Source organism: Canis aureus, chromosome 25, assembly GCF_053574225.1.
Source record: "Canis aureus isolate CA01 chromosome 25, VMU_Caureus_v.1.0, whole genome shotgun sequence".
Classification (NCBI taxonomy): domain Eukaryota; kingdom Metazoa; phylum Chordata; class Mammalia; order Carnivora; family Canidae; genus Canis; species Canis aureus.
This window is the reverse complement of record NC_135635.1, coordinates 4,828,333-4,846,399: the sequence shown is the minus strand read 5'-3', so window position 1 is coordinate 4,846,399 and position 18,067 is coordinate 4,828,333. Positions and strand designations below refer to the sequence as shown.

The 18,067-nt window shown below is 56.1% G+C and overlaps 1 protein-coding gene across 2 annotated transcripts in view; it reads right to left on the bottom strand.

The window, feature by feature from the left end:
* Positions 1–772: 772 nt before the first annotated feature.
* FAIM2 (Fas apoptotic inhibitory molecule 2) overlaps positions 773–18,067 on the bottom strand; it is a 33,142-nt gene continuing 15,847 nt past the window's right edge. For both annotated transcript variants that reach the window (XM_077870131.1, XM_077870132.1), the window contains 2 exons: positions 16,766–16,819; positions 773–4,326 (listed from right to left, as the gene is read on the bottom strand). In XM_077870131.1, coding sequence (XP_077726257.1) covers positions 4,177–4,326; positions 16,766–16,819 — 204 coding nt within the window. In that variant the 3' untranslated portion in view covers positions 773–4,176. The remainder of the gene's footprint in view (positions 4,327–16,765; positions 16,820–18,067) is intronic.

The following is an 18,067-nucleotide window of genomic DNA, read 5'->3' as shown; positions in this document are numbered from 1 at the left end:
GTGAACAAGACACACAGTCCATGCCTTCAAGGAGCTCAAGTGTCGTAGGAGACAGGAGGAGAGGTTAAAATGCAGCGAGGGTGGTACCAGGTGGGGGACTCTGAGGAGGGGGTGACCAGGGCACATGGGGGGAAGGATTGAGAAAGGCTTCATGGGAGAGGTGACCCTCAAAGCTGCAGTTCTTGGGCATCCCTCCAGCTACAACATAGGCTTTCCTTCTAGGGATACAGATCTTGGGTCAAAATAAGGAAAACTTCTTTCCTTCTTTCTTTTCATTTATTTGAGAGTGAGAGGAGAGAGAGAGAGAGAGAGAGAGAGAGAGCAAGTGCATGAGTGGTGGGAGGAGCAGAGGCAGAGGGAGAAGCAGACTCCCCACTGAGCAGGGAGCCCAATGTGGGTCTGGATCCCAGGACCCTGAGATCATGACCTGAGCCGAAGGCAGATGCCCGATGGACTGAGCCACTCAGGTGCCCCTAAGGTCGACTCTCTAACAGAATGACACACAAAGGCTTCCCTGGAAGGCCCCCTATCGGGAGGCACCTCCAGCAGGGCTGTGACAGGTACAGGCATCCAAAGAGCCTCTGCAAAGGGCATATATCGACAGGAGGACCGGTGTTTCTTTTCCACATCAAGATAAGTGTGGAGATTTAATTCACACTTAGCCATGCTGGGAGAAACAGCTCTGGTGCGAACCTTTCACACGGAATCAGAGTTAGACCTTACACACACACTCCCCCGGCCATCTGAGGGAACACACAAAAGGCAGAAACGGTGCAGGTGTCATAATTTTATTCTTATCTCCTGTCAGTCACGGGCCGGGAAGGTGAGGCCAGGAAAGGGAACAGGCGCGGACCCTGGGTGACTTGGAGGAGCTGAGGCCAGAGGCTGCGTCTGGCGGTAGGTCTGTCTCTGCCCTGTCACTTGGGGGAAAGCTCTGGGGCTAGGCAGGGCAGGTGGTTCCCAGCAGACAGGTGAACAGTGTTTCCCCAAGCTGTGGCAACGGATGAACTAAAGGGAACCATCGGAGGCTGCTGATGCGGGAGGTCTGGGGAGATCTGGGAAGAGTCCAGAATGAAAGCGGAATCCTGCCTGAAACATCAGGCCATACAGCCCTTCTGCTTCCTGCCTGCAGAACCAGGCCCTGCCTTTCCTCAGGCGGCCACGGAGGGGAGGCAAAGTGCTTGTGTGAAGCCAGCCCACGGGGACACCTGACAGGTCCTGGACCTGCCCCGGGAGGGCCAAGGAGGGAGAGGCAGAGGCGGAGGCTTTTGAAATAAGGGTATCTGTTGGATCCTGACTCCCCTGGGAGGAAGAATCATGATTCCTGGGGCTTCCTCAGGCAACACCAGAGTCACACACGTGCCTGGGAATTGGGGCAGGAGTCTGGGGAATTCCACGTGCCTCCCGGGACCCCAGCTGCAATCCCAGGAGAGGATCTCTTGATCTGTCTTCCTCTTGGCAGGAAACCTCTGACCTCACATCACAGATGGTCAGATTCCCGGCTGCCTCAAGCTCTATAAAATCCAACCTACCCCTTCCTGGGCCCAGCCCCACCCCTGCCAAAAATGTGAGGGGCCAACAGGCTCTCCTCCTCTGCAGATTGCAGCACCTGCTCAGCTTCGATTTCTCGGTTTCTCCTAATCCTGCATTCCTGCTCCTCCGCCCTTCCTCCTTCGAAGGCCCAGCCAGGTGTTTCTGGGGCTCCTTCTGGCCTCAATGTGGGTGGAACAGAGGGCCCTGAGCCCTGGCTCTGCTGCTGGCTCAGTGTGTCCCGGATCCCTCACAGGACCCAGAGCAGGGTACGCACTCTGCCCTGAGAATGCCCAGTTGCCCGGTCCTGTTGTTTGTTGCTGAGGGCTTACCTCCTCCCCCAAGCTTTTGGAGCTCCACCTTGGATAAGCTTCTCAATCCTATTTCTGCATAAACTGTCCTAGGAAGAGGAAGATTTAGACAAGAGGATTCTGGGAAGCATGACCAAGGCCCAGGCTGAGAACAGCAGGGTAAGGAGTAAGGGAGTGACCCCTTTTGGAACTGGGACCAGAGGTTAGGAGAGGAAGTGAAGGGTCGTTGGAGGAAAGGTGGCAACTGGGTAATGAAGTCAGTGGAAATAAATGCTCTGGCGCCTCTCCCCGCTTGCTGATAGGAAACTAATCCCAACTTAATACCACGAGCCCATCCGCAGTGAGGCTGGGAATCAGACACCAGAATCCTGTGTCCCAGCTTGGGTCTAGAAGGTGGAAATGACAGAGTACAAAATTTGGTGGTGGTAGCTGGTGGGGTGGGCAGGGCAGGAGGCCAGGGGTGACACCAGGGACAACGGATCTCCAGGGACACCGGGAGCTGTCTGGCCTGACCACTCAGTTTCATTCTAGCCCCAACCTAGTAGGTCAGCTCTATAACCTTGGTTTTGTTCCCGATCCCCTCAACCACCTCAGCTTTCCCCAGGGCTGCTTTCATGGATTCATGTAGACCAGCACACAGTAGGCATCCAGCCATGCTCCGGGTTGCCTTTGTCTCATCCACAAGCACCACCATCGGTTCTTGGCTCCCTCTTTCCTCAAAGACCCAAGGTGGAACAAAATTTCAAATGCTTCTGTAATATTTCATGAAAGCTGAAAATAGGGAGGGTGGAGAAGGAAGAGTCAAAACAGATTGATGACGTACCTAGTCGCTCTCTCCAAGAGCAAACAGAGCCCCCAGCACAGGGAGTGAGGTAAGCCCCTGACGGAGAGGCCAAGGGAAGGTCCAGGTATCTGAACCTCCCTGACTCCACCCAGTAACTTTCCACTGGCCCAGAGTTGGCCTGGAGGTGCCAGCTACACACTTCCCCCAGGTGTGGCCCCCTGGTCCCCTCCCCAGCAGGGCCTGCAGGGGACTGGGTGGCTGACGCACACCCTGCCCGAGATCTCAGCTCTCAGGCTGCCTGGAGGCTGATAAGGAGACCCGACCTCATCACATGGGACCAGCCGGAGGGACCGGCTCTGGCTGTTAGCATCAGCTGAACAGCTTCCAAATTGGAGAGATAAGGAGATAAGGGATGGAGGGGGCTTAGGACTCTGGGGTGAGTGGCTAGAGGAGCCCGGGTGGGGGTGGGTGGGGGATATGGGCGCTGCCAACTGAGGCCTCGGGAGGCCTGGCTTGGGGATAAGCCCACACATGGCAGCAGCCGATGGGGGTGCGATTAGGAAATAAGAAGTGCAGAGAGGCCTCAGGGCAGGGCAGGAGTCTCTCCCAGGGGGCTGGTTCAGCAGCTGGTATAACCCTCTCCTCAGCGCTCCACTCAGCCCCAGATCTATGGTGGGGGACCACCTGGGGGGGCCAGAGAAGAGGGTGAGAGGTCAGTCCTGCCAACAGTAAACACTCCCCAGGGAGATGCAAGTCTGGGTGAATCGGTGCTACTACAGAGCCCACGCCTCCCAGGGGCTCCTGTTCCCACCTTCCTTACAGCCCGGGGGGTCCCCACTTAGGAGCAGCACCCCTTGTCCCCAGCCTCCTGCTCCAACAGTGCTCTGTCATGACCCAGGAGGGTAAACCAAGGCAAATGCAGATGGCTTCCTGTGCCTCTCCCATTGCCCTTGGCCCCAGGGCTCAAGCGCCTAGAACAAGCTGCTAGTCTCAAAGCTGAGAGGAGGAGCAGCTGGGACGGCCATTCTGTCCACCCACATTCTCCCACCTGCAGAGCAGCCTCCTGCCTCCCCGCCCCAGCTTCCTCCCACCTCCTCTATAGCGTCAATGCCTGATTTGGAAGAACGGAAGGGTGGATTTGACATAGGACAGTGTGCCCCAAGGTCACACAGCTATGGCAGCCATAGGAGGAACCTCGGTGGCATGGCCCTCAGCTAGGCATTCTGGGGTCTCTTTCCCACATCTGGAATCCTGCCGGGCTCTTCCCACTTGTCCCTTGGGTCCTCAAATCCAGGGGAGCCTCCAGCCTTGACTGTCCACTTTGGGAGTGGAAGTAGGGGGAAGGGGCAGCATAGGGGGCGTGTCACCTCGGGTCCGCGGGGCCCCTAATGGTGGGGTACAAGCTGCAGAGGGCGAGGATGAGCATGGGGCTGAGGGGAGGCCAAAGGACAGGCTGGCAGCTAGTTTTATATCTGGGCTTGCAGGAGTACAGGGAGGGTCAGAGGACCAGCAAGGGGACATTCTTAGAAAGCAGGAAAGAAGGAAGGCTCTTCAATCCCGGTTGGTGCCAAAAAGCTGCAGGAAGAAGGTGAAGATGTAGATGATGTCCAGGTAAATGTTGAGGGCTCCAAAAATATACTCCTCAGGGCTCAGTGAGTGGCGTCGGTTACCCATCAGCAACTGGGTGTCAAATGCCAGGAACTGAGGGAAGAGGGAAAAGAGAGAAGTTAGAAGGTCCGGTCACTGTGACACTGACCAAGGGGTTCCAGGGGGCCCTCCCAAGCTCCGCCCCCCCCCCAATTTCGCTCCCATCATCTGCTGCGTGGCTGCCCAGTGACCCTCCTGGAACAGCCCGGGATCTGGAACATCCCCAACATGTTCCCTCCCTAATGAATACCAATCTCTCCAAGCACCTACTAGGTGCCAAGCACAGGGAAATAGTAAAGAACAAGACAGATAAGATCCCGGCCTTAGAGTCTGGAGTGGAAGTAATGCTTAATAGGAATTAAACCAAAGAGAAATGCGGAGTGTCCCAGCAAGGTGGCTGATGATGAGGAACTTGACCTATGTGAGTGTGGCAGGGAGCTAAGGAAGGCTTCCTGGAGGAGGGGACCTTTGAGCCGAGGCCTAGTCTTCTCAACATCGCCTCAGGGCGCTGCTCTTAGAAGATGAACAGATGCTTCGTGTAATGGTGAGCAGAGAATAGGCACTGATGCTGTGTTTTTCAGACATCAGCCCACCTCGTCCTATTACCAGCCCTTGAGTAGGGATGATTCCTGGAGGAAACCGAGGCCCAGAGATGCTAAGTTCCTGCCCAGGGTTACAGAGCTGGGAAGTGGCAAAGCTGGGATTTGAACCTGAGCAGGCTGGCTCCACAGGCGCCACGCTTAGCCATTCTGCTCTGCGGTTTCTGAGCATCACCAGGGTTAGTGTGTCCCCTGCCAGAAATACTTTCTTCCCAGGGCACCTTCTTGGCCTAATGGACTATGAACAGGTATCCGCTTAGAGGTGGCTCCTCTCTGCCACCCCGCTGCCCCCTACCGACCAGGCCTTCCTTCTGTCTACACTGACTCCTGCTCCCACTTATTCTCTGGGGTCCAAGCAGAGGTAGCAGAACCCCCTAGCAGCAGCATCTGACACTTCACGGGCATGGTGTAGTTTTCGGGGAGAAGGCCAAAGGTTCCACCAGTGTCTCAAAGGTTTTGAGCCACTGGGCCCCCGTGGATTGGAATTCTTTAAATCCACGCACATTCTTGTTAACTGGGCTGTGCCCAGCTCCTCCGTCCCTTGTGTGTGGAAGACCTGTGTACCTTCGGTCCCCTGGAACATTCGTTATGCAATAAATATGTATGGGGCACGAGCTGGTGCCGGTGACCTGCTGGCAGAGACAACACCGGGCCACGCCTGCCTTCCGGGGCTCACCGCTTCGTGGGGGAACACTTACCGATGATGACATTAAAACTTAGTAAATGCCATGATTAGGGCTGGCTAAGCAGGAGGAAGGTAGCCCAGGAGGGGTGACATTTTAGCTGGGGCCTGAAGGATGAGTAAGAGTTTGCTAGACTGGAAAGGCCCAGGGAGGTGCAGGCCACGGTGTGAAGAGTGAGGAATTCAGTGTGGCCGCAGCAGTGGGGCAAGGGGTTGGAGGGGAAGGGACCGGAGCCCAGGGGCCCGAGGCTCCAGTAAGGAGCATCTCCGGCACGTGGGACCTCAAGGCATGACACCCTGGAAGGTGGGGAGGTGGGGGTATTTATGAACCCCGGCTTGAAAGTCAGCCCGACGTGAACTGCAGCCTCAAGTCTGCTCCTCGCTAGCTCCGGGACCCCGGCTTAAGGCAGTCTCCCTGAGCCTGAGTCCCCATCCGTAAGAGGGAGATGGCTGTGCTTGCCTCCTGACGTTGCAAGAATGAGGACGTGCGCAGAGCGCCTGGCCTGGTGCCCGACACGTGGTAAGAACCGAATGACCACTGGCCGCTGATGTGGGTTTACAGTTATTTTCTGCAGGAGGAGAGGAACCCCCTTGAGAACGTGTCATATGCTGCTGCCGAGACCCAGGTGTCCCCGGCGGCCCGTCGAGGAGGCGGATATGTTACTAGGGGACGCTATGTGGCCTCAACAGAAGGAAAGGAGGGTCCCAGCCGGGGCTGAGGGGCCCTGTGCAGAGCGTGTCAGGCTCCCTGCGCTCGGCAGCAGGACGGGAAGGGTGCCTGAGAGCACGGCACTGCGTGCTGGTTCGTATCTCGGGAGTCCTCACCCGGCTGTCCTCAGTGTGCTCATCTATAAAATGGGACAGTCCTAACGACCACGCGGTGCTGCGGTTTTGAGGGCAAACACATGACAGTGCGTGCGGCGTCACCCACCATCACCTTCAGTGTGGTGTCGCTTCTTGCCGCTCTGCTCCTGCTGATTTCGGTTTGGATTCCCACTAAGTTCTCCCTCTCCGGAGAGAAGGAGCAAGGAGGGGCAGCGACCTGAGAGCTGCAGGCTGCTTAGCGGTCATGCTGCCAGCAGAAGTTAATAAATTGCTGATCTGGCTTATCAATCAGTGGCTTGCTTCGTTGATTTCTCAGAGCCCGGTCACCCCTGGCTGAGCTAATGAAATTGAATCTCTCGACCTAGAAGGCTTGGACCTGACCAAGTCTAGGGGTGGCTCCTCCAAGGAGCACCCAGCCAGGAGGCCTCCTAGAGCAGCCAGCAGGCTTTGCTCTTGCAGAAAAGAGGAATGAGATGATTTCTGCCCCTGCCCTTGGCCTGTGGCCAGGGATGCTTATCGACGTGGTGCGGCCTGGGAAAGCCTGCCCCGGATTTCAATTCCACTGCCTGGTACCACCCATCACCGCAGCCCCACCCCTGCGAGTCAGTCGAAGGCTTTTCATTCATTTAGTCCCAGCGGTATTTCTTGAGCACCTACTATGTTCCGGGGAGCTTGCCTTCAAACAGCTGGCGGTCTAATGAAAGCAGGTTATCAGGGACTACATTATGAGCACGCACTCACGGCATTAGAAAGTAACCTGACAATCTTGGGTTATGGGGAGCATTGTTAACTAACGTCTTGGTTGAGAGCAGCTGTCTTGGTCATAGTTGACATCTGGGCAGCAAAGATCTTAGTTGAAGGCTAATGGCTGGGTTAACGGCTCACACCTGAAAGGACACAGGTAGTGGGGTTGGTAGCCAGCTGAACAGGAGACCTGCAGGAGGAGGGCACGGGACGGGGCGAGAAGCAGAGGGGGATTAGGAGGCTACCAACTCACATCTGAGTGGCCCTTTCACACAGTAATCCTTCATCTCATCTCACCTCATAGGGGCTGGGTATCGTTATCGCTATTTCACGTACGAGGAGTCTCTGAGCAAGCGAGTGGCTTGCTGATGGTCATTTCTCTGGAACCAGACAGATCATCTGTCTCCTATTTTGATCAAGAAGTAGGTAGAGTGGGCTTGCAGGGGCAGGAGGCGTGCACGTAGGGCAGAGGCACCAAAGGTAAACTTTCCTTGTCCACTCTGTTGGCCAGGCTGAGCCTGGTTAAGGGCCCCCGGCCACATGGTTGGCCCGACCCTGCCATGTCCAGGACCCAGGCTAATGTCTGTTGTCCTCCCAGAGGTGAGGCTGAGAGGCACTGGGGGAGCCATGCATGGAGAGGCCAGCTCAGAGCCATCAATAAATAGGCACTGAATACAAAAAGCTGGGGTTACAATGTGTTGAATCAGCACCAAAAAAAAAAAAAAAAAAACCCCACAAAAAACAACAACAAAAAACACATGGACCGTGTCCATCCTACAGAAATGCCAGCGTGAGTGTGCAGAGCAGCATACCCAAGGCCACTTACAGCAGTGCGGGTTCTAACAATGAAGTCCTGAAAACCCCAAACGCTCAATGAGAGGATGCTTAAATAACCTGTGGGCAGCAGTACTGAGGCAGAAACATCGCTGAAACATGCTATTATGAGAAAAAGAACAAGCTGCAGAAAAATCTACATCATAAAATCCCATTTTTATAGCAACGACAAAAAAAAAACCACACACGAACCTATGTCACAAAAGCCTATATAGCAAATACCTATAAAATGCATATAGAAAGGTCTGGAAGGAGAGACAATTGACCACAGCACTCACTACGGAGGGAGGTGCGAAGGACATGCAAATGACATTTGCTTTATCTGTATTATGTAAGATTTAAAAAACTGAAATATATGAATCAATGTATTCGTATATTATTTAATTAGAAAACTTTAAAGGAAGGATTAAAATAACTCACACAAAAAGAGTTGGTGGATCTTTTCATTGAATCCTCACATAAACCTCTAGGACACGTGTTCCATTGTCACGTGCATCGTGAAGCTGAGTTTGGGGCACACAGAGTGTGCGTGCCCACTTCACCCAGCCAAGAGGACAGACCTCAAATCTCATTCTCCTTCCACCACATGACACTGCTTTGGGGCATGTGTGTGTGTGTGTGTGTGTGTGTGTGTGTGTGTGTGTAGAAGGCTGGAAGAGATGGGAAGAGAGGCCCAAACCGAGCTCAAGGCCAAGAGCCCTGCAGGCTTCCTGGGGGTGGGGTGGGGGGATCTCAAGCACCGCTTTCGGGCCTAGAGCGTGAGCCTGGGCTTGGGGGACTCTATAGGAAGAGGCTGCCAGCCTTAAGATGCAGGACGGGTGAGGGAGTAGGGATGCGGAGGAGAGGCGACGAGTGGAGACCTGGGGTCCACTGTTGCCCGGTGCCAATCGAAGACAGTCGCCTTCACTGGCCTGAATGTCCCAAGTTTCAATGGCACAGCAGCCCTGAGTTCTGGGAAGCACCTCCAGGCGGCCCCTGGAGGAGCAGGGTCTGGGCGGCACGTGAGCCAGAAAGCCTGCCCCAGGGGGAAGGGGAGCCACGTATGAAAGTGTGTGAAACAGCCCACGTGTGGTCCCCTGAGGACGGGCACGGGCGTAATACAGTGCTTAAGAACACTCGGACTGGGGGATGCCTGGGTGGCTCAGTGGTTGAGCATCTGCCTTCGGCTCAGGGCGTGACCCCGGGTCCCGGGATCGAGTCCCACATCAGGCTCCCTGCATGGAGCCTGCTTCTCCCTCCGCCTATGTCTCTGCCTGCCTCTTTCTCTGTGTCTCTCATGAATAAATAAATAAAATAAAATCTTAAAAAAAAAAAAAAAAAAGAACACTCGGGCTGGGAAGTCCTGCAGACCTGGGTTCAAATCTTACAACCGACTACTGCTAACAGGTGATCTTATTGATTAATGATGTGCCAGGCACTTTCTAAGTGCTTTGCATATATTAATTCACTTGCAAGTCACAACGATCTAACAAGGTGGGTGCTATTAGTATCTGCATGTTAGAGATAAGGAGACGGAAGCACCGAGAGGTTACATGATTTTATCAGTCCACGCAGCTGGAACGTGGCAGAGAATGGATGTGAACCCAAGTACTCTGCTCCAAACTTTGGTGCTCTGCGTTACAAGGTTAGCATTTACAATAAGGGCGAAAGCTACCTTGGTAGTCGAGAAAGGACCGAGTTCCTGGTGCCAGGCTGTTCTCGGTTGTCCTTTCGTATCGTATCTCATTCTTACCGCAGCTTTGCGGAAAGATCCACATCAGCCCATTTGAAAGATGAAGCAACCGAGGCACAGAGAAGTAACTTGCCCAAGGTCACAGGGGTGGGAGGATGAGCTAGCCCTTGAAAATTGTTTGGGTAGAGCGCATGTGGCCACCGGAGAGCTCCCTGCTGGGGTGACAGCAGGAGGGGGGCCTTGGGACAGCACCTCCTGGCTCTGCTCTGGGTGCGAGGCCGGGGACTCCTCCCTTCCCCGGCCTGGGAGGGAGCTGCGCCTCGGCCCTGCTCCCTGCGGGAACTCGGAGCCGCCCCTGGGGGCTGGGAGGGGGCTTCTCGCACCTTCCCGGGTCCAGGTGTTCTGGGTGAAGGGCCAGCTGTGAGCAGGGCGTTGGTTGCGGAGGATTAGCGCCTGAGGAAGTGAAACTGGGGAGAGTCCCGGGAGGGGGCCCTCTAGTGTGCTTTCCCCCTGAGGGAGCCGTCACCCGGCACCCCCCACCCCCAGCTGCACTCCACTTCTGGGGGGCTCAGAGGAGGCTCGGGCGGGGCGTTGGGGCTGGTTTGGTGGCCGGAGGGTGGGAGGCTGGGAGGCCGAACAGAGAGGCTCTTTCAGGCTCGTGTCAAAAACCGAGGCAAGAGCCTGGAGCTCCTGAACGAAATGCACGAAGTCTACAGTAAAATCACGCCCCGCCTCGGGTTTGTGTAGCCGCGTCTGCTTTTCAAAGCGTCTACTCGGGAGGAAGCCTGGGCCCTGACTAGAAAAGCAAGGGGGGGCGGGGGGACAAACAGGGGTCTCCGTCCAGAGTCCTCCGGACGCCGCGGGGCTGGCCTAGGCCAGTCACGGGGACACAGGGAACAGACTGTCCGTGGGGCTGGATGGAAGTAACTGCGAGAGGCCTGTTCTGCGGCGGAGAGCCTCTCTGGGTCCCGCCGTGGACAGAGTCCATCTGGGGACCCCTCTGGCCTCTATTTTCCCTGACAAATGGACAAGGAGGTCAAGTTGAAAGAATGCTGGGCTGAGAGCTACGGAATGGGGCCTCCGTCCAGCTTTGGCAGCTCACCCCGTGTGCCTGCGGGTGTGCGACACGTGCGCGGTGCGCGGGGTGTCTGGGGGGTGGTTATGTGGGAGGATATGCGGGCGGGCGCGTGCTCTCCCGAGGCCTCGGCGCAAGTAGGTCCACGCCAGCTCCGAGGACCCGGAGTCTCGGCCAGGGGCTCGGGACCGAGGGCTCATGCGTGTCCCCCAAGGTCGGGGGCAACACCCGGGGTTGCAGGCCCAGCACCTCTCCAAACGAAGCATCTTCCTACCTAAGCTTCAACCATCCAAACACCATCAGGCCTGAAGCATCCCGTACTGACCCGCACGCCTTCGTCCCGCCGCCCTGTCGCGGACTCTGGGACTGTGCAGCGGCCTCCTAACTGGTCTCTCTGCTCTGGCCTAGCCACACAGCTTCTTGGTAACCTTCCTTAAAACACAGGGACTGTGATGTTTTCTGAGGTCCCCAAACTGGCCAGGCTGGACAGGGGAAAGCTCTGTTCCTATTGGGCTTGTCACCTGATTTCTAAAGTCCTACTTTCTTCTCTAAGTCTCCTGGCTTGGCGTCCCGATTTAGGTGGCTGGGAGACCTTAGCGTCCCAAAGAAAGACGGGCTCTGAGGTAGAGCCACATAAGCACAGAGGCTCAGCCACGGTGGGGAATCTGCTGGCCAAGTCCTTGGCCCGACCTGCTCTCTCCGTCTCCCCTGCCTCGACCGTCCTGCTCTATCCCAGTCCCTGCATGTTGCCCATCATTCCATTCAGCCAAGTCTTCATGCTCCCCGGCCTGACCTTCCATGAGTTTCTACAGGAAAGCACCCAAGGAGAGGGCATGAGAGGGGTGAGGAGGCTGAGGCCACCGTGAGGTCCCTGTGGGCTGACTCACCCGCTTCTACTGACATTTGGGTCCGGTGCGCAGCGGGGGGTATGAGATAGGGGTGAGGCAGAAAATCCAAAGCCTCCTGAGAATGTGCCAAGGCTAGACAGGTGAGGCCTAGGAGGGGCCAGTTCCTCGAGGCTGGACCTCAGCCCTAAGAGGCCTGGGCTCCCCCCACCCCAGCTTAGCCTTGTCCAGCTGGGGGCCCCGCCCTCACAGATGACGGAGACTATCAGGGAGGGGCTAGGGTCTCTAGGAAAGGAAACCATTAGATTCTAACAGCCCTTCCAAGGCCCAGGTTGGGAAGACTGGGGGGGGGTGGCTCCTCACTGGGGGTCTGGGACCTCCTCTGATGCTTCTCCCCTGTTTCACACATCCTCCTGGCTGCAGCTGGGCAGGGATGCTCTGGGCGCTGTCTTGTCACTCTAGCTGCAATGCTGGGAGGGCCTGTCATAGTGCCGAGAATTCTCCGAAGGCTGGGGTGGGAGAGGCCTGGGGGGGTGGGGTGCAGATGAAGAGGCTAGGGGACCGCAGCTCCCATAGGACAGAAATGACCCAGGAAGCAGGGTCAAACTGAGGACGTTCAGAGTTGGGTTAATGGAAAGGCCCAGAGATACCTCTTTCAGGGCTGGGCCTCTGATGGTCTCTGTCCCCCTGAAACTCAGAGGTGGGAGGAGAATGAATCCAGCCCCCTGCCCAGCTCTTTCCTGCCCCAGGGGGCCCAGGGGACCTGTGGCATGTCTTCCCTCCTGGTGACCCCGGTGAACAAGGGCAGGGGATGGAGCTGGGGGTTCATACTGTGCTCCTGACCATTGTTTACATAATCTGCAGGAGGAGCCAGGGCCTGTCAGTGTGTCCTCTCCTAATGAGACATTAACTGGTAATGAGGCGCTGTGGTTCCTCCTCCCCTGTGACTCACTGTGCAACTGAGGCTGTCTTTGCGCTGCTCTGACCAGCACCTCAGCCCGCCCTGGCCCCTTGGCCGTGCCTCTCAGGCATCCCTCCATCCCATAAACATCAAGGGGGTGCCTACTAGGTGCCGGGGACTATGTCAGATCCTGGGGCTGCAGCGAAGAGGGAGCCAGATCCCAAATCCCTGCCAATCAAGGAACTTACATCCTGCTGCAGGGGGACAATCAACAAATCACAAAAATATAATAGTATGTCAGAGGATGAGAAGTGCCATGGCGAGGAACAAAGCAGGGAAGAGGAGTAGGGAGCGTGTGAGTGTGTGCACGTGTGGGCGTGTGTGCATGCTCAGTCACATAGGATTGTAAGTGAAGTGAACACTCGAAGGCGGGGACACACAGAGGGCTGTGAGTGGGTCCGAGGGGACAGGTGGCTCAGCTGCAGCTGCAGATGTGCTGGGCTGGAGTGAGCCCGGCGGTCACGGGCAGCAAGGAGGCCCACCTACATGGCTGGGGCAGGGTTGCAGGCTGGGGGGGAGGCGGGGCGGGCATGGGAGGAGATGAGGTCAGTGGGGGGCCTGCAGGCCTGGGTGGTGCCCTGGAGGGAGCAGGGGCATGATCTGACCCCATTCACACTTAACAGAGTCACCCTAGCTGCTGCACTGAGCGCTGGCTGTGGGGCCGCACCTGGGGAAGCCACAACAGCAATTCGGGACACGGGCTGGGGAGTAGCCATGCAGGTGGAGACAAGTGGTCAGATTCTGGCTGGAAGGTGGAGCCAACAGAACTTGCTGCGGGGCCAGACGTGGGTGTGAAGAGAGCGGAGGAGTGGAGGCTGTCAGCAGGGCGTTTGGCCTGAGCAGCTGGAAGGATGGAGCTGCCATTTACACAGAAGGGGGAGCTACGGGAGAGGCAGGGGTTCAGGGAGAGAGCAGCTGCTCAGTTTTGTATATAATCGGTTTGGGGCGCTTCACAGGTTTCCAAATGAGGGGTGTTGAGTTGGCAACTGGAGATTCTAGTCTGGAATTCTGGGCTGGAGGTCAGTTTTAGGGCCATCAGGATTAAAGATGGTATCCGAAGCCTTGAGACAGTCTGAGATCCCTTAGGGAGTGAGCGGAGAGAGAGAGGAGCTGATGGCCCTACGGCATTCAGTGTGAGCAGGGGGGTGAGAGGAATACAGGCCAGCTGGTGGCCAACATGCCGGGAAGAAGATGCTTCTGGATGGAGGAATGAGCAACTGTATCAAAGAGGCTGAGGCTGGCAAGGGGAGGGCTGGGAGATGACCTCTGGGTTTAGTAACTGGGAGCCTGTCGCTGACTCTGGTGAGAGCATTAAGAGAGTTTAGAGAATTGGAGAAGGATTGGGAGGAGATGAAAAGGAAATACACGTACCCCCGCTTTTCAAAAATTCAAGCTATACCATTTCATTTTTACGAAAGACCTGCAGTAGTACCTGCTTTCCCTAACCTGAAGAAATCCAATGCGGATTTTCACTTTTATAAAAACACCAACGTAGCATTCAGCATTTGCTTTGCAGTGAGCTGTTACAGAGGCACCGTGCACCGCCAAGCAACGAGTGGCCCCCCCCAAGCTCCTTGCCTGGGAACAATATCCAGCATCTCGGCCTCGAACCGCTACAGCTTTGAGCTGTGTCTGCAAGCCCCTGTGTTTTATCTCTATTTATTTTGTGCATAAGGTCAGCAAAACATGTCCTAACATAGCAGAAAAACCTGAGAGGTTATTTTTCGGGTCTGGGACCCTCAAAATCTCTTCCACATAAATTAATGGTAATTGCTGCTTCACTTTAAGCCATTTCCAGCTTATGAAAGGTTTCATAGGAACGGTCTACTTTCAGGGGAGCCTGTAGTCAGTATAGATTCCCTTATTAGAGCTTTTTGCTCTAACTGGGGGTGCTAGAAGGAGATGTGGGTCAAGGCTGGTGTGTGTGTGTGTGTGTGTGTGTGTGTGTGTGTGTGTGTGTTTCCAGATGGGAGAAATTATAGCCTGTTTCCATGCTGGTAGGAGTAATCCAGAGGGCAGAGCTGGTGGGGGCGGGAGCAGAGGGATTCCTGGGGAGAACTTTCCAGCTTCTTCCCAACTCCAAGCTTGGAGTTGTCTTCTTTGAGGGGGACCCCAGGGGTGCTGGAAATGATACCAGCCTGGGCACAGGACACCGGGGTCCTGTCCTAAATCTGCCCCTTACTGGCAGTGGGACTCTGTGCCAGCCCTCAACACCCCAGGGCTCCAGATGTGGAAAGCAGGTCCTATAACATCAGCACTGCCTCCCACCCTGGGTTGTGGTGGAGATCCAACGAGATCATAGGTGTGAAAGTGTTTTGTAAAATGTAAAGGGTGGAACAGACGGTTGGGATTATTTTTATTATTCTAATAACACAAAGGATTATTAAACAAATTTAAGGGATTACTGTTCATCCAGCCCTACTTGTAGGTACGGCCTTCCCGCTTAGCTGACATACTAGCCGTGACCTGATCCACACGATGCCAAGTAAACTTCCCAACCCTCCACTGATGCTCACCTACCTCCCACTCTGCCCTGCATATGGACTCCTCTTCTTCCGTTTGTCCCTGGCAAATGCTGCCCTCTGAGGCCTCCCAGCGTGACCCTGTTTCTTCCCTCCTGGCCCTAGTCCCTACCCCATCCCCTTCACAGCAATTCGCTTTAAGTAGCTCCTGCCTGAGGGAAAGAGCGTTGGTGCAGGAGCCAAGAGAAGTTAGTGCTATATGGTGACTGACCTTCCCGCTTTGCCCAGGATTTAGGGCTTCCCTCAAGAAGTGGGACTTTCAGTGCTCAAATGGGGAAAGTTCTGGGTGAACAGGGAGAGACTGGTCAACTTAGTCTTGACCACGGCCACGCTTAGTTGATATGCCCTTATCTTGGCAGGAAATGAGACAAGTCATCTAACTTTTTTCTGGTCCAGCTTTCTCATCTCTAGGGGAAGAAGGGCTTGGAGTTTCACTAGATCCCTTTTCAGTCCCTTCCAGACTCAAGTTCCAAGCCTGAAGGTCATCTTTACTCATTCTGCCAATATTTTACTGAATGCCATGATGTGCCATGCACTGTGCTCCTCCCGTTGACCGTGGCACCCTGGACACAGAGCCTAGCACCTCACACATAGTAGATGCTCAACAAAGACCTGTGGAAATGAATGATGCATCTACCACCACCCCCCATTCCTAATCCTCACCCCCCAAAACATCTGCTCATAGTTCCGGTCCTCCATGTCTTCCCCAGGCTGTCACCCACAAGCCAGTGGAACCTGTGAATAAGCCTAGAACTCGGGCCAGACTGAGTTGAGCCAAACATTCCAGTGAGGGACAGGAGGGTCAGGTCACCGCTCCTGCTGGCGGTGGATGTTCACCTTGTAGGCTCCCTGAGAAGATGTCACCAAGATGAGTTTGCCCACCTGCGTGGGGCCTGGGGCACCATCACATTCAGGTGCTTGGAGCCCATCTGAGCAAAGGGCCTGCGGTGGGCTGCTCCAGGCAGACGTCTGCCCCTGGCTTCTTCCTGTCTCCCGGGCACCTACTTCCAGCCACCCTTTGCCACTCCCCATGTGGCCTCATACCCAGAGCGGGGCTCTGGAGCCAGGCCATCCGGGTGTCCGGTCTGGCCCTCCACTTCCTAGGATGCTGCGTGAACTTGGGCAAGTCATTTAGTCTCTGAGCTTCAGGTTCCTCATCTGAATCTGACAACTATAGAACCTATTTTATAGAGTTACGGTGAGGATTAAATGCACATGGAGAGCTTGCTGGGGACGGGGTAGGGGGGTGCGGGGAAGGGGAGTGCTCAGTAAATATTAGCTATTACGGTTATCACCACCGTGGTCATCAACGCTCTCAGTTCGGTGAGAACAACCAAGAACAAGCTTGAGCTAAGTGCATCTCTCACACTTGGAATCTCCCTGACTCCAAGAAGCCTTCCCGGATTACCCCTAAGAGAGCAATGACTAACTTAGTCCCCGCGGCCAGGGCACCCTCATTCTCCCACCCTCACAAGCAGCACGGGCCCTCCCCACGAGCTAGGGCCGCCTCTCCTCAGCTCTGTCTAAAGGCCTCATCCCGTTGTTACGAACTTCCTCCTCCCCTGCCCAGAGAAGCCCTGAATGCGGCACTGAGCCCTGACCGCCCACGGGAGCTTCCTGGGGTGTCAGGGAGGAGGACTATGAGGAAGACAGGGACAGTGGAGGGACCTGGGGAGGTGATCAGAGGCCGAGAAGGCGGGGAGGGGGGGGGGATCTCCAGGGAGCCACACTCACCAACGTAAACACGCCTGCTCCCAGCACGGCATACACTGCATGGAGCCAGGGCACCTGTGGGGCAGGCAGGAAAGGAGTCAGGGTGGCAGGGGTGAAGGGGCAGGGAGGTCCTGCTTTGTCCAGAGGCCAGTGAATACAGCAAGACCTCCCTAGTGGATTCCATCTCTCACAGCACCCCCATGCCTCCCCCGCAGTCCCTAAGAAGCCCCAGGTCAGAGAGGGGTCCTCGATTCTCCGTGTGCTCAGGGGGGGTCTGGGGAGCCCCAGGATGACAGTGATTGTGGAGGGACTGGCAGGGGAGTTCCCAGTCCATTGGTACTTGTGCCCTGCACGCACCATCCCAGGCTCAGGCTGGATGAGGGAGACTCATCCAGTTGGACCCCTGTCACCCTCGGCCTGAGCCTGGCTTCGGGCTGCTACCTCCCTGCTGTGCGAACCCATCCCTGTCCTGTGTGGGGTCTGTGTGTTCCTCTGTGGGGGGACTGCCCAGCTTTGCTTGAAGCAGCAGGGGGCTCAGATGTGTGTGTGTGGGGGGAGGTGGTCCTCTGGAGTCCGTGCCGGCTGCAGGGGGTTGCTGACAGAGACTGGCACAGCGCCCTGCCCAACCCTGGCTCCCCCAGGTCTCAGGGCACCCAGGTGGGTGTGGAAAACCTTCAAGTTTCAGTCATGCACCCTCCACACGGCCTACCCCCAGAAGATTCTTGGAAACACAAGCACCCTATTAGCCCGACCTGAGTCAATAAAGGGTTCTTTGAAGCTCTGAGGCCCCTTCCTGTAACCGTGCCCCCATCCTAGATACACAGAGGGCCCCCAGACCAGCTCCGGCCCCTCCCTTCGTCAACAGGATCCTGGGAAGTGCCAAGGAAATGCTAGAACCAATCCTGATGTCCTGGACTTGCAGCCAATACCCTGGGGGCCTGGCCAGGCAGGATGGGGAAGGGGAAGGGGGGAGAAGAATCCTGCTCCTAGGCGGGCAGTGGGGAGATCATGCACCAAAGGTGGCTAAGAGGAGCCTTGGGTGGGGGCTGGGGCGGTATAATGACTGAGCCCTTAGCAGGGGTCTAATAGCTTCATCCCTTGGGTTCCCAGGGATGCCCTCAAGCCGCCCCTTCTCCATCTGCAGCAGCCTGCCTGCCTCAGTCACCAGTGAGCCCTGCGCAGTCCTAGTTGGATTTCCCAGGGCCAACCGGACAGCTGAGATGTGGCTGGCCCCACTGACACTCTAACGGGGTGGGGGTAGGCTCAGAGCCCCACTGCCCCACCTGCCAGCCTGGCCAGCAGGATTCTGTCTCTGGACTTGGC